Source organism: Moschus berezovskii, chromosome 7, assembly GCF_049115385.1.
Source record: "Moschus berezovskii isolate FMDL1 chromosome 7, NW_MosBer_1.0, whole genome shotgun sequence".
Taxonomy (NCBI): domain Eukaryota; kingdom Metazoa; phylum Chordata; class Mammalia; order Artiodactyla; family Moschidae; genus Moschus; species Moschus berezovskii.
The window spans coordinates 93,252,329-93,269,030 of record NC_142466.1 but is presented as its reverse complement, the minus strand read 5'-3'; the positions used below and the strand labels follow the sequence as shown (position 1 = coordinate 93,269,030).

The following is a 16,702-nucleotide window of genomic DNA, read 5'->3' as shown; positions in this document are numbered from 1 at the left end:
CAAACTGAAGAATAAAAATCATGGTCATCTCAACAAGGAGACAAAGTTTTGACAAAATTTAACATCCATTTATGATAAAAACTCTCAACAAAGTGAGTACAGAGGGAACATACCTCAACATAATAATGTTCACACAGAGCAAGCCCACAGATAATACACTCAACTGTGAAAAACTGAAAGCATTTCCTCTAAGATTAGGAACAAGACAAGGATGAGCAAGGATCTAAATAGTTATTTTTCCAAAGAAAACATACAGATGGCTAACAGGCACAAAAGATACTCAACATCACTAATCATCAGGAAAATACAAAACAACGATGAAACACCACCTCACACCTGTCAGAAGAGTTATCATCAAAAAGACAAATAACAAATGTTGGCAAGGATGTGAAGAAAAAGGAACCCTCATGCACCATTTGTGGGAATATAAATTGGTGCGGCCACTATGAAAGACAGCATGGAAACACTTCAAAAATTAAAAATGGAGCTATCATACAATATAGTAATTCTAATCCTGGGTATTTATCTAAAGAAAACAAAAACACTCAGTAGCAAATATTTTTCCACGCTTATGTTTATTTCAGCATTATTTACGATAGCCCAGATACGAAAGCAATCTGAGTGCCCATCAATATGGATAAAGAAGATGTAAGACGTGTGTGTGCACGCATGTGTGCACACACACACACACACACACATACACAAAGGAGTATTACTCAGCCAAAAAAAAATAACAAAATCTTGCCACTTATGAGAACATGAATAGATCTACAGGGTATTATGCTGAGTGGAATAAGTCAGAGAAAGACAAATATGTATGATTTCACTTACATGTGGAATCTGAAAAACAAAACAAATGAACAAACAGAACAGAAGCAGTCACAGAGAAGCAGAGTCACAGCCAAAGGGAAGGGAGGGTGGGGGAAAGAGAAAAAAATGGGTGAGGAAGATTAATAGGTACACATTTTCAATTATGAATGAGTCATGGATATGAAACGTACAGTGTGGGGAATACAGTCAATGATTATTGTAGTATCTTTGTATGGTGATAAATGGTAATTAGATTCATCATTGTGATCGTTCTGAAATGTATACAAATATAAAATCACCATGTAGTGTACCAGGAACTAACACAGCGTTTTAAGTCAATCATACTTCAAAAAGAAACAAACTCATAGGAAAAGAGATCAGATTTGTGGTTACCAGAGGCAGGTTAGGGAGAGGGGGTATTGGATTGAGGTGATCAAAAGGTACAAACTCCCAGTTATAAGATAATTAAGTGCTGGGGATGTAACGGGCTTCTCTGATGGCTCAGATAGTAAAAAATCTGCCTGTAATGCATGTATAACATGACAAATATAGTTAACACTGCTGTTAAATTATATGTGAAAATTGTTGAAAGTAAAACTTGCTTTCCTCAGAAGGAAAAAAAAAATTGCTATTTAATTTTGAATCTGTATGAGATGATGTATGTTCACTAAACTTAATGTGGTAATCAATTCATGATCTATGTAAGTCAAATCATTATGCTGTACACCTTAAACTTATACAGTGCTATATATCAAGTATATCTTAATAAAACTAAAAAAAATATTTTCTAATTTTTAAAAGATACTTTATTGCTAACAAATGACAATCATCATCTGACAACACAAGGTTGCCACAAACTTTTAATCTGTAAAAAATGCAGTATCTATGGGAGTGCAATGGAATTCCCAGGTGGTAGAGTGGTAAAGAATCCGCCTGCCAATGCAGGAGACACCTGAGATGTGGGTTTGATCCCTGGGTTGGAAAGATCCACTGGAGTAGGAAACGGCAACCTGCTCCAATATTCTTGCCTGGAAAATTCCATGGACAGAGGAGCCTGGTAGGCTATAGTCCATGCGGTCACAAACAGCTGGACATGACTGAGTGAAAAACACACACACACAAGAGTGCAACAAAGCAAAGTGCAATAAAATGAGGTATGCCTATAAATAAATACCTACAAACAGCAGCAGCTGCACCCACTACTAAGTTACACATATTCTGTTCTCAACGGGAAAAAATAAAATTGAATAACCATATACAAAGGTGAATTCCAGGCATTTTAAAAGCCTAAAGAGTACTCTGAAAAAGATAACAGAAAAAATTTAGAAAGCCTTTGTGACCTTGGAACGGGAAATGATTTCTAGAGCAATCTCCAAACACACAAACCATGACGCTAATATGGATGGATATGACCAAGTCAAAACTAAGAATTTTGGTTTAATGAAGACACCACAGACAAAACTAACAGATGGGTGATAGAAATTTGTTGTATTTCATGAATCCAAGATGGCATCAACTGTATTTTATCTACCACTAAGGAAGAAAGTCAAAGTGAAGTTGCTCAGTCATTTCCGACTCTTTGTGACCCCATAGACTGTAGCCTACCAGGCTCCTCTGTCCATGGGATTTACTGGAGTGGATTGCCATTTCCTTCTCCAAGGAAGAAAGACATGGCCAATTAAAATGTAATGATAGTTTTCTTATTATATGTGTTTCAGGTTATATTTAATGAAAAGGCATTCCTGACAGATTCTTGTCATTCTACTTTCGCACCTATGTATGGAAAAATATAAACAAGATCAATCAGTTAAGACATTCCTAACTTTAGTCAGCAGTTCTGACTGACTGCTCCTTGCTACATCATGGATATCACATGTATTCACACTCCCTGCTAACCGGAGTATCCTGGTATTGCTTAGGAGGATGCTCCACTATCATCTCTGAGATTACCTGACAAGTCAGGATCACCCATTCTCTAAATTTCATGCTGGAACTTTTCTATTGGACTAAACTCCTAATTTAATCTTTCCTCAACTGAATCACATGTTTCTAGAAAGTAAGCTCTTATTATCCAAAGGCAGCAGGAATTTGACAAAGGAATGCTCAAAGCCATAGTCCCAACAGCCTCTGTTCATCCGTCTGGAGGAATCTGAGCATTTCTCCTTCCATCAGCTGTCTTATATGACTTATGGCCACGTAACTCAACTGAGGTGTTGGCAGTGAGTACAGCCATGACCAAGTTCATCAGTGCTAAGAAATGATACCACCCCAACTGCCCCCAGGTAAGAATGACTCTCAGCAGCTGTAAGATGCATATCCATTTCAGAGATCTTAAAATAGAAAGAAAAAAAAAGTTTCTTAGAATCATTGTAATAAATCACTAATCAAGAACTGACCAAGAATTAAAATCTACAGAATACTAGGGATTCCTGATCATTGAAAGGTAGGCTGGGAATTAGGTAGAAAATGAAGTAGAAGATACTAGTAGGCATTCACAGAAGGAAAAACCCCAACAGCTAATAAGTAGATAAAATTATACTTAATGGCTCAAATAATCAGAGAAATGCAAAAAATAACAATGCTGTCCAGGAATTGGGTACTGGTAAACGCCTGTCTCATTTCCCTCTGGGACTTTCCTACATCATGATTCTCCTGCTGGGCCCACACCCCTGGAGAGATTCAAACAGGTACACAACAGGATATCAACCAGGTTTAATAACCATGCTGTTTGTGGCAGTGGGGAGTAGAGGCAGCTGAGGTATGTATCACAAGGAAAATGGCTAAGTAAAACATGGTGGCCATATACAACAGAATGATATGCAGCAGTCAAGAAATGATGAGAAGTATACTTAGCAATTCCACCTCTCTGTGCTGCTTCATATGTCTTTACACCACTCAACACCAGCTAACACTATATCTACTTTATTTTTGGTCTGCCTGGCCTAAGAGAACTAAGATTTTGATTTACTGCATATGCTCAGCATATTCCTTGAACACAGCAGGAACTCAAACGTTTGTCAAAAAACTGTGTTGAGTAAAAAACTTGTTTAAAAAAAAATGAGAATGGAGTCTAGAGCACAAAATTAAAAACACACATTCATAAAACATTAAGATTAGATATACTTTCAAGAATATATACGTGCTAAAAATAATAAAATACATGTTTTTAATGACATAAAATAATAAAAGAAAGTAAAATACAAGCCTTACAGTGAGATACATTACTGGCGGAGAACAGATGCAGGTGCTGGGGATAAAGGAAACAAAGAAAAAAGCAAATGACAATGCTGTCTCACATGAGTGCTGATGAGAGCAGTGCTGAAGAGAAGGTTAATACCTGTGTCTGCAAGAAAGGACCAAAATGAAGAAAATAAAACAGAGACTGAACTAAACCAGAGGACAAACCTTTAGCAAATTTGAGTGAGAAAGGAGACACAAATGACTGCAATGTAGACACAAATCCCACAGATGTGTTGTTCTACACATCTGTATATAAAATTGGATATACATATACATAAATAACATATATATTATTTTACTTATAATATGAGGAGGACTTCCCTATAGCTCAGATGATAAAGAATCTGCCTGCAATGCAGGAGACCTGGGTTTGATCCCTGGGTCAGGAAGATCCCCTGGAGAAGGAAATGGCAATCCACTCCAGCATTATTGCCTGGAGAATCCCATGGACAGAGGAGCCTGGAGGGCTACAGTCCATGGGATAACAAAGAGTTGGACACGACTAAGTGACTAACACACACACACATATATATATTTTTATATATAATATATATATTACATATAACTGAGAAAATTCTATGAACTACTTCATGCAAAAGCATTTGAAAACACAAGAAGAAATGAACAATTACTAAGTGACAATAACCAAAACTTACTCATAACAGAAATAGAAACGGCTTTACAAACTCACTGAAGACATTAAATTCATGATTAAAAATCTATGCTCAACAGAATGAACAACAAATACATATTATTGCCAAGAAAATTACAAGACTACTAAATTTCTGATACCAAACCTGGGCCAGCATAGTAAGGGAAAAGAAAAGACTAAACTCGTTTTCCAATACTGATACTAAAAGTACCAAATATTAGCAAAAAAAAAAAAAAAAGACCCAGCAATTAATAAAAATTAATCAAATAGTCAGGCTTAAGTAGGGTTTATCACTAAGTTGTAAGAGTTTTCTAATGTATATTTTGGATACTAGCCCCTTAACAAATATATGACTTGAAAATGTTTTCTTCCATTTTGCAGGGTTTTGTATTATTTCTCTGATAGTGGACTATGAAGCACAGATGTTTTTAATTTTAATGAACTGCAATTTATCTATTTTTCCTTTGGCTGCTTGTGCTTCTTGTGTCATATCTAAAAATCTTTGCCCAACCCAAGATTACAAAGAATTACTCTTTTGTTTTCTTCTACTAAGAATTTATAATTTTCCTCTTAAATTTAGGCCTGTGATTAATTTTGAGCTAATTTTTACACATGTTGTGAGCGTGAGGTCTGTCGTCCTTCTTTTACGTATGTCTATCTAGTTGTCCCATCACCATTCGTTAAAAAAGACTATTCTTTCCCTACTAAATTGTCTTGGCACTTTGTTGAAAATCAATGGACCATAATTTAAGGCTGTCCACCCATTTTTAAGAATAAGACACTGAAATGCTAACCGGAAAGAAAAAAGTGAAAGTGTTAGTTGCTCAGTCATGACCGACTCTTTGCAGTCCCATGGACTGTAGCCTGCCAGGCACCTCTGTCCATGGAATTCTCCAGGCAAGAATACTGGAGTGGGTAGCCATTCTCCAAGGGTTCTTCCTGACCCAGGGACTGAACCCAAGTCTCTCTCATTACAGGCAGATTCTTTATCATCTGAGCCACAGGGAAGCTAATTGGAAGCACTGTGTAAATAGGCCTGGCTTCTTGACTCACAGTGGGCTTCACTCTATAATAGTCAGACATGAGTTCATCTGTGGAAACCCTAAGCTCAAAATTTTCTGTTTTTATTCTCTTGACTTCGAGTTTCACCAAAGAGAACTCCTTTGGTATACATGAGGTATAAATCTGGTTTCCAACTTTCTCTAAGAGCTGAGATGGAGGAAATGGGATCAGCATCCTAATATTAATTATAAACATTTTACTTACACTCTGTTTTCAGAAGGGCACCCATTTCCTAACACATCCTTCAGACTTTTCATTTATATTTAGCCTTTCCAGAGGGTAAATCTCCATCTTTCTGCAAGTCTACCAAGCTAGAATCTGAGTGACGATGAGTGGCTTGCAATTTTCTCAAGAAATTTTATGTATATGCTTAATTAATGTAAAAAATCCATCAGTACAATTTAAAACAGTAATGGATTAGAGGAGAAGAGTCACAATCATCTCAACAGATTTAATAAAATTTAATACTCTGATTTAAAAACTAACAAAAAGTTCCCTTAGCAAATTAGGATGAGAAAGGAAGGTCTGTAACACCATACAGGTTATCCCTTAAAAGCTATCAGGAACAGGACACAGAAGTCTTTATTACCACTCCTACTCAACACTGCATGGAAAGTATCCTAGTCAGTGCAATAACACAGAAACAAGAAGAAAATGATGCTCTTCATGACAGAAATGAAAACTCTCTGGTATCTAGAGATAAAGCTATAAAAGATATGCAACATCAGTTTCCTGGCTGTGATACTGTACTACAGTTAAGCAAGATGTTACCAATGGGAGACATGATGAAGGGTATATGGAATCTATCTGTATTATTTCTTATGACTTCATGTGAATCTATCATGTTTCAAAACAAAAAGTAGAAAAAGTTAAGCAAAATCTTTATGAAAAATGTATTCCAACTTTTCTCAGAAACATGAAAGATATACAAGTTATACATAAGGTATATTGTGATGAGATTCAGTATTAGCAATATGCCAATTCTCTCCAAATTAATCCGCAAATTCAATGCATTACTAGTCAAAAGTTAAAATTCATTTTCTGGTCAAATCTGATCAGCTAAACCTAAACTCTTAGTGAAGAGTCAAAAAACAGCCTATACAATTCTGAAGAATAAGAAGGTTAAGGATCCATGCTAGTCAAGACCTATTATTAACCTAGTGGTATAAATGACGTTCTGGCATAAGAAGAACAAATAACACTGTGGATGGAGGTCTGCAATACTGTACAGGAGGCAGTGTCCAAAACTATGCCAAAGAAAAAGAAATGTAAGAAGGCAAAGTGGTTGTCTGAGGAGGCTTCACAAATAGCTAATGAAAGATTAGCAAAAGGCAAGGGAGAAAGGAAAAGATATGCCCAACTGAATGCATAGTTCGGAAAACAGCAGGGAGAGATAAGGGCTTCTTAAATGAACAATGCAAAGCAACAGAGGAAAACAGTAGAATGGGAAAGACTAGAGATCTCTTCAAGAAAACCGAAGATATCAAGGAAACATTTCATGAAAAGATGGGCAAGATAAAGGACAGAAACAGTAAGGACCTAACATTAGCAGAGTCTTTTCCAGTGAGTCAACTCGTCGCATGAGGTGGCCAAAGTATTGCAGTTTCAGCTTCAGCATCAGTCCCTCCAATGAACATCCAGGATTGATCTCCTTTAGAATGGACTGGTTGGATCTCCTTGCAGTCCAAGGGACTCTCAAGAGTCTTCTCCAACACCACAGTTCAAAAGCATCGATTCTTCGGCGATCAGCTTTCTTCACAGTCCAACTCTCACATGTCTGGGTGTACTCCGGGAGTTGGTGATGGACAGGGAGGCCTGGCGTGCTGTGATTCATGGGGTCGCGGAGAGTCAGACACGACTGAGCGACTGAACTGAACTGAACATTAGCAGAAGAGATTAAGAAGGTAGCAAGAATATACAGAAGAACTACACAAAAAGGTCCTGACCCAGATAACCACGATGGTGTGGTCACTCACCTAGAACTAGACATCCTGGAGTGTAAAGCTAAGAGGGCCTTAGGAAGCATTGCTACAAAGTTAGTGGAAGTGATGGAATTCCAGCTGAACTATTTCAAATCCTAAAAGATCATGCTGTTAAAGTGTTGCACTCATATGTCAGCAAATTTGGAAAACTCAGCAGTGGCCACAAGATGGGAAAAGGATTTCATTCCAATCCCAAAAAAGGGCAATACCAAAGAATGCTCAAACTACCCTACCACTGAGCTCATTTCACATGCTAGCATGGTTATGCTCAAAATCCCTCAAGCTAGGCTTCAGCAATACATGAACCTGGATACATAAGCTGGATTTAGAAAAGGCAGAGGAACCAGAGATCACATTACCAATATCCGTTGGATCATAGAGAAAGCAAGAGTTCTAGGAAAAAACATCTGCTTCATTGACTACGATAAAGCCTTTGACTGTGTAGATCACAACAAACTATGGAAAATTCGTAAACAGATGACAGTACCAGACCACCACACCTGTCTCCTGAGAAACCTGTATGCAGGTCAAGAAGCAACAATTAGAACCAGACATGGAATAATGGATTGGTTCAAAATTGGAAGAGGAATACAACAAGGCTGTATATTGTCACCCTGCCTATTTAACTTATATGTGGAATACATCATGCAAAATGCCAGGCTGGTTGAATCACAGGCAGATTGCTGGCAGAAATACCAACAACTTCAAATATACAGATGATACCACTCTAATGGCAGAAAGTAAAGCGGAACTAAAGAGACTCTTGACGAGGGTGAAAGAGGAGAATGAAAAAGCCAGCTTGAAACTCAACATTCAAAAACTAAGATCATGGAATCTGGTCCCATCACTTCATGGTAAACAGAAGGGTAAAAAGTGGAAGCACTGATAAATTTTGTTTTCCTGGGCTGCAAAATCACTGCGGACAGTGTCTGCAGCTATGAAGTTAAAAGACGCTTGCTCCTTGAAAGAAAATCTATGAGAAACCTAGACAGTATATAAAAAGCAGAGACATCACTTTGCCAACAAAGGTCCGTACAGTCAAAGCTATGGTTTTTCCAGTAGTTGTGTATGGATCTGGAGTTGGACCATAAAGAAAGCTGAGCTCCCCAGAATTGATGCTTTTGAATTGTGGTGCTGGGTAAGACTCTTGAGAATCTCTTGGATTGCAAGGAGATCAAACCAGTCAATCGAAAAGGAAATCAACCCTAAATATTCACTGGAAGGACTTATGTTGAAGCTGAAGCTCCAATACTTTGCCACCTGATTCGAAAAGCCAACTCACTGGAAAAGATCCTGATGCTGGGAGAGACTGAAGGTAAAAGGAGAAGGGGGCAGCAGAAGATGAGGTGGTTAGACAGCATCACTAACTCAATGGACATGAATTTAAGCAAACTTAGGGAGATAGTGAAGTACAGGGAAACCTGGTGTTCTGCAGTCCATGGGGTTGCAAAGAGATGGATATGACTTAGCGACTGAACAACATAAACGAGGTTCTGGCACAGGGAGAACAAATACACCAAAAGAACAGAAATAAAGCCAGAAATAGATCCGATATAAGGGAACTTAACATATGAAGGCTTCCCTGGTAGCTCAGATGGTAATGAATCTACTTGCAATACAGGAGACCCAGGTTCAACCCCTGGGTCAGAAAGACCCCCTGGAGAATATGACAAAGGAGTCAGACACTACTGAGTGATGAACACAACATATGAAAGTAGGGAAACTTCCAATCAGTAAGTAAAAAATGGATTATTCAACCATTTACGTTGGGACAAGTGACTGTCATACAGAAAACAGGCAAATGAGACATCTGTGGTAGGAAGGATTTTATGATCTTAACATTAATGATTGGTAAGTTTGATTTAAGAATAAGTAAAACTTTCATAAGACCAAAGAAATTCACCAAAGTAAAGAATACAAGCCTCTCCCATATCAGACCAGAAGTAGAAGGACAGTCTTAGGAGAATGTTGCTCAGTGGTGTCTGACTCTTTGTGACCTAATGAACTGTAGCCCTCCATGCTCCTCTGTCCATGGGATTTCCCAGGCAAGAATACTGGAGTAGGTTGCCATTTCCTTCTCCAGGGGATCTTCCTGACCCAAAGATTGAACCCACATGTCCTGCATCAGCTGCATTGGCAGGCAGATTCTTTACCACTAAGCCACCTAGGAAGCTCTCATATTTTTTAAACGAAAACTTTCACGGCAACAGGCATATTGTTGTAAAAGTATAAATATAAGCAAAGGAACATCCACCAACTTCAAGATTGTAAATAGTAGTAAAACCACATATCTGGAGGGATGTATTAAAACCATGTATCTGGAGGACTGACTATAATTTAGATGTAGGTTTTTGACTGCATGGAGGCTCAGCACCCCTGCCATACTGTTCAAGGATCAACTATATTTCTAATGCTCTATTTCTTTTAAAAAACAGATTTGAAGTAAACATAGCAAAATGTTAATACCTATTACTTCTTGATGGTGGATACTATGTGTCTAATATTTTCTCTATACTTGAAATAGAAGAACTAAAAATAAAAACAGATAAAACACTGGAAACTTGGAGGGACTCGCGTGAGTTGAAATTTCATAATTCATACTGTGAGAGTCAACAGGGACTGTCTATATTAATCAATCAAGAAACAGTGGTGCAAGCATACCATTACTATCCAGTTATGAAGATCTACAATAGATCTAAATTCAGAAACAAACTGGGTGGGAAAAAGGAGGAATGCTGTTTTTCATTTCACGGTCTCACCAGCTGAAATATTATATGTCTGTATTACTTTGAAAAACAGATATTTTGTTTTAAAGAGACAAACTCTGAAACCCAAACTGGAGACTATTAAAGAGCATTTCTGATCTCCAGCAATTTCTGAAAGTCTTAGTTAAAAAGGTAATACTATATAAACCAACGTATACTTTGCTGAATTTACTTTCAGGAAACCAAACACCAGCCCTTGACTAGCAAAACCAATTTACCCTGAAACAATGTTGTAGTTGAGAGCAGGATGGTCCTTTGAGACAGGAGGAACAAGAGGCTCTGGTTGCCACTCTTCAATCAATTCTTCCTTTTCCTACAAGAGAAAAGCAGCTAAAATACAGTGCAGTGCTACTTACTGGACAGCAACTCTAGCAGTATCTAAACTGTTTGTTGTAATGACGCCATCATAATGAACATGCTGCTAGAAAGAGGTCCAGACGCTGTGGCTGGAAATGACACTAAACTACTACTGAGTTTTGTGCACTTAACCCGTCACCTCTTTCCTCAACTCAGACTAAAGGCTCGTATCCCATGAAACTTCCTGGGTGATGGAAGTTTTTTTTTAATTTTATTTTTGTTCAGAATTTTCAGAAGTATAACTGCTACTGATGATAAAACAAAAAGTCTACAACACAAAGATAAGAAGCACGACTGCAGGTTAAGTGACCTCAGCCTCTTGCAAAATATTACAGCCAGCCACACCTTAGGTTCTCATAGGCATGACAGTCATAGGAAGGGATCAACTAGACTACAAAGCACTGTTTCTATAAGCCACTGGCAAGGATTCATAAGCAACTGAAATATACCAAAAGACTCTCTAATAATAATCATTATAATAGGATTTAGTTGTTTGGAAATTTCTCACAGAAAGCCACTTTATTCCTTTTACCTGTTATTTCTTGCATTACAGGTATTTTGACTATTTTGAGTTTCTTAGCCTTTCTTGAACTAGAAAAGGAAGTGTAATTTTGAAAATGTACTCGGGATGTATACGATGAGATGAGGCACACCTGATGAACATGCCAGACACAGCAATTCTAGCCTTAGATAAGCCCACTCTAATATTTCTATTTCCATGCTCCTGTTAAATGCTTCTGTGTATGTTTCTCCTAATAGGCAACTCTAGGGCATGGCCAGGAGCATACTCACTTAAGGCTCAGGGACTCAAAAATGCTAGCTGAATAAATCAATTGCACGGACAAACAGTAGCCTGAACAAGCCTGGAGCATGTGTGATACATACACACAGTCCACTCGCTACCATGGAGACAGACTGCAGAATCAATTCAAGATTGCCTGGTATTCAAGAGACTCTGCACATCTGTGAAATTGAGAAGGACATTTCTTCTTTGCTGCCATTAAGTTAAGCTTTAGAAACACTCACCCAGTTGTTTTTTTTTTTTCTCCTCGCACAGCTTTTTGGGTAAGATGTCAGTGATTACTGAATCCTGATCTAGGTAAGTTTTGCTTTTAGAGGGTTATCCTAAAATTATGTTTAGGCATTATTCTTTCACATTTGTATGGAATGATAAACTTATTAGGAATGATCAACCCCTTAAACAGCTGGGCTAGAAATCTGTTCCATGGCCACATAATCATTCACATGGAGTTCCGAAATACCAAAGGAAAAAAAGTAGACAGGATATCTGGACTGGATGACTCAATTTTACTGTAATACTATCAAAAGAGTGTTCTATGGCACACTAATCCCACAAGGTATCATTAAAAAGGCAGGGGTGGGGATCTGTGGTCAAGTTTAGGGTATCTCTCCAAAGGTTCAAATAGCCACTGGTGTATAAAAAACCTTTTATGTAAGAAATCATGCAATGAGACACCTCTTTAGTTTGCTTTACCCAGGTTTCCTAAACTTATTTGCCCTAAGAGTCACTTGCTGCATATCCCCTAGAGGGGATACTGTCTGACTGTCTCATGATAAACATTAATGATCAAGACAGCAAGGGCCAAACAGTGAAAACAAGGGAACACTTGCCACATTGCTATAATTCCATTCCACTTGCATCTTCTCCTGTGAATGCTCCAGCAAGCAAAGAAAAGGGCAGTGCCCACCTCTGTGCTACACTTAACACTGCCTTGTGAACTTCTAAAGTTTTAGGCACTTTTGTGGGAAAACATCTCTAACTGTACCTGTCTCTAAGTATTCTGGCATATTGCTATAGAGGCTGGACAGGGAAACAATCAAAGTCACAGAAACCATGCTGCAGTCAAAACTGCTCTTCCCCTCTCATACCTGTGGCACAGTTACTCAGTGTTCCTACCTGCAAGAGAAGGTAGGAGATTCCACAAACCCCTTGGTCCTCCATACTAACAGCCCCCAGAGGGCAGCACTGAAAGTCCCCTTGACACTTCTTCCAAAGGTTTGCCCAACTCGGGCTTGAGCTGGGTCCTTTACCATACAGAACACATCAAAATTCGATTTGGGGTGGGAAGGTGGAGAGCAGTGGGATGGAGAGGATTCTCTCTGACTCTGAATCTCCTTTATGAAGACCACAGGGCAAACTTTCATTCAGGCTTCAGAAACAGTGCTGCTTTTCCCAAGCAACTTATGTAACCTTAGAGGTGGACACTGGCAATTCAGCAGGAGCCCATGTTTCCCTTCCAGCATCTAGTACGTTTCCAGACTGCTGCTTACTCCTAGCAAAATATAAAGGCCTGTAACATGGTACTCCTTTATGTACTTACTTTATCCCTGGATTCCTTGTAATTCGTTTACCCTGATATTTCATTCCCTTTTTCCTTACATTCCAGAAAACATTTTAACATATATAGTTGAGCCACCACAAGTCCTTTTTGAAAGACGTAGCAACTATAATTATACACCAAATAATAAAATAGAAATTTAACTTCTCACCTTGAGTGTAAGATCAGATCGTTCTTGTAATTTGTAAGTTTTAGAAAAAAGAAGTCTGATTATCCAGAGTATTAAAATTCCTTCTAAAATAAGATGATAAGCAGGAGCCTAGGAGTGAGTCAAAAACAAAAGTAAAACAAAAACAAGAAATAAATATTTCCATACCTGCACGTACAGTTTAATGCACCTGCATATACTACTACCCATGACCCTTATGAAACCTATTTATTACTTCTGAAGATTTACTTCCAAAGCTCACTTTATTTCTGCTCATTCCATTTTCCATTTCTAACAGAAGGCAATTTCTCCTAACATGAAAAATCTCTAAAACTGCAGCTTTAAACCACCTTTAGGAATAAAAATTAATTTTTAAAATAAAATCTGACACAGAATTTCAATAATTAAACAATATTAACTACCAGATCCTTCAGGTAACTTGTATTTTTATTGGTAGGAAATGACTGTAACAAACATTTTGCAGTGTCACAGCCTTCTATCACCTTCACGTACCACAGATGAACTAAGAATTATTTGGAAACCAGTTTCCACAATTTTTAAAGGATTTTGCACATCTCACTACATTTTCTGTATCCCTGATAAGCCTCTCTAAATTCTCCTTGGAACATGGCAGAAAGACTTTATCAATGCTTAAAGAAATAGCATGTCTCTTTTCTACCATAGTTCCCCAAAAGTATGTAGTGTTTTCCGCGTCAACAGGCAAAAAGTTACCTTAATGAAATTTTCCATGTCAGGTCTTCTTTTCAACTGTACATTTCCAGGATAAAGGCCAAGCTAGCTGACTTTTATGTTTTATACAACTAAACACACCAAGTGCATGTAGAACATTCCAGATATCAACTAAACCCCCATCAGTCAGTTATGAAGTGCTGTATTCCAATAGGTTGTCATTGGAAAGTCATTTAAAAGAGGTATTTAGAAATGTAAATACAAACTACTGTAAAGCATTAGACAGAAAGTGATGAGTCACAGTAGTTCAAAAAATTTGAGGTGGTGACAGGGAAACTGATGACAAATGCATACATAAACTTTCAGATCACTGCACAGGTACCTCTAAAACTGCATACATGTTATCCATGTATGGGTACACAACAAGACTCCTTAAATTCTACATCCAAGGTACACAGAAATTAGAAGCAAAACCAGAAATCTCTCTAAGATTATTTTTAAAATTTGCTGATCCCTACTGAAAATAATTCATTTAAGAATAAGGGCTCTACTGAAAAAAAAAAACCCTTTTTGTTTTATCAATAATTGGATTATAGCTGACAAACAAATATCCAAGTCACTAAAACATTCCACCCCACAAAGACATCATCCTAAGAAAAGCTGAAATGTCTAGTGAATTAATAAAAATTATAAATGCAGGTTCTTTTCTTCCCTAGGAAAGACATCCAGGAGGACTTCTCTCAAGTCTCACTCATGGTCAGTACTAAGGTATGAGAAGTTCACAGTCAAAGGGCAGTCTTCAGAAAGGCAGCAACAATATACAGTAGAAGTTACTCATTTCTGAAACACAAATCTTAAATTTTAGTGGCTCTTCTTAGTCACTGATAGTTCAGTTAGTAAAGAATCCGCCTGCAATGCAGGAGACCCCAGTTGGATTCCTGGGTGGGGAAGATCTGCTGGAAAAGGGATAGGCTACCCACTCCAGTATTCTTGGATTTCCCTTGTGGCTCAGCAGGTAAAGAATCCACCCACAATGCGGGAGACCTTGGTTTGATCCCTGGGTTGGGAAGATCCCCTGGAGAAGGGAAAGGCTACCCACTCCAGTATTCTGGGCTGGAGGATTCCAGGGAGTCACAAAGAGTGGGACAAGACTGAGTGACTTTCACTTTCACAGTCACTATGATTAACCTATGGCTGGATATCTCCTAAGCCATATCCTCTCTCTTAACCGTTTTTTTTTCCCCAAAAAAAGTCCTGATGGGTCCTGATGCACCTTTCATCATCACAGCGGCCAGTAAGTGCAATATTAAGTTTTAAGAAAATTATCAAAAGAAAACTGAGATTCACTTTACATAAATGTGAGTTCTATAAGGACAGCGACTTTTACCTGTTCGCTCACTGCACTACTTCTAGCATTTACATCTGTGCTGTCCAATACTGTAGTCACTAGCACCATTCACTATTTAAATACACATCTAAATTAAATGAAAAATTCAGTCCTTCAGCTGTACTGGCCACCTTTCAAGTGCTTAATAGTCACATGTGTTTAGTGGCTACTGAACAGCTCAGAGAACTAGCAGACAGTTCTACTGTACAGTGCAGGGAAACTCACTAAATGTCGAATGAACATTTTACAAGAACGACATTTAAATTTTATATTATCTTACTACCTGAAATGGCTGGCCTTTCAAAAAACATCCCTTAACTAGTCTTTCTTCAAAGATTTACTAAAGTAGTTGTATCTCAGCAAGACAGAAAATGGGACGTATGCGGAAGAATGGCTATTTCATGTTCCTAAATCATTCGGCTTCCTTTCCAACAAGTCATTCGGCTACCTCCCAACAAAAACAAACTCCAACTTATTATTTTTTCCCCTAATATCTGCTCCACAGTTCCAAGGACCTGTCTTCCCTAGGACCTCTCCAGACTGAGATTTTCCATTCAACTTTCATCTCTCCCGTTTTAGCAGTTATGGCTTTTGACTAGTCTCTCTCCTGTATCCGGACAGGACCTGGAGAGGGCTCTCTGCTCGCTGGAGAGCAAATCGAGACCCCCAACTCGGCTCCCACCCGCGCCTCCCTGGAAAATGTGTGCCTCTGAGCCCTTCCGGGGAGCGACGCCGAGGGTCCGGGCGTGATTGGGCCAGGCCCGCCTAGGCCCTCAGAACAAAAATCTTCACAAAACGTCCCACTTCCCCAGGGTAGGGTCTGGTCGTGAGCCCCTGAAGTCGCCAAGCTCACCTCGTAGAGCGCCTGTACCATCTCCACCAGTACCCACTGCTCCGCGACGGTCGCCATAGTCAGCGGCCGAGGTCCCCTTCCGGAAGGCAAACCGGAGGCTCTTCAGCTACTGAGCGGCGCGGCGCAGCGACGTCCCGGGGGGCGGGGCTGCCGCGAGTGGGTACCGCCTTCTCGCGCATGCGTCTTGGATGGCTGGCGGCTGCGTTGTCAGAGCGAGGGTTAGCGTAGCGTGGTGAATGTTGACTTCAGCATCTCGCTAGGGTGTGGGGAGTGGTGAGAATCGGTAGGCTGGTCCCCGCAGCATGTGTTCACAGCCAGGCCATTAACTGCTGGACCCTGTGCTCGGCTCTTGGAATGGAGGGTTTGTAATAAATGACCCTCACGCTTGGCAGGTAG

At 39.0% G+C, this 16,702-nt stretch overlaps 1 protein-coding gene across 3 annotated transcripts in view; it reads right to left on the bottom strand.

Moving 5' to 3' along the window:
• SPTLC1 (serine palmitoyltransferase long chain base subunit 1) overlaps window positions 1–16,449 on the bottom strand; it is a 60,705-nt gene extending 44,256 nt beyond the window's left edge. The window contains exons 1-3 of one of the 3 annotated variants that reach the window (XM_055427507.2): window positions 16,307–16,449; window positions 13,380–13,487; window positions 10,730–10,824 (exon numbers count right to left, since the gene is read on the bottom strand). In XM_055427507.2, the coding sequence (XP_055283482.1) occupies window positions 10,730–10,824; window positions 13,380–13,487; window positions 16,307–16,363 (260 nt within the window). In that variant the 5' untranslated portion in view covers window positions 16,364–16,449. Of the gene's footprint in view, window positions 1–10,729; window positions 10,825–13,379; window positions 13,488–16,306 lie in introns of those variants that run through there. The other 2 variants (XM_088838158.1, XM_088838157.1) reach the window with 2 other exon arrangements.
• Between the last annotated feature and the right edge of the window lie 253 nt (window positions 16,450–16,702).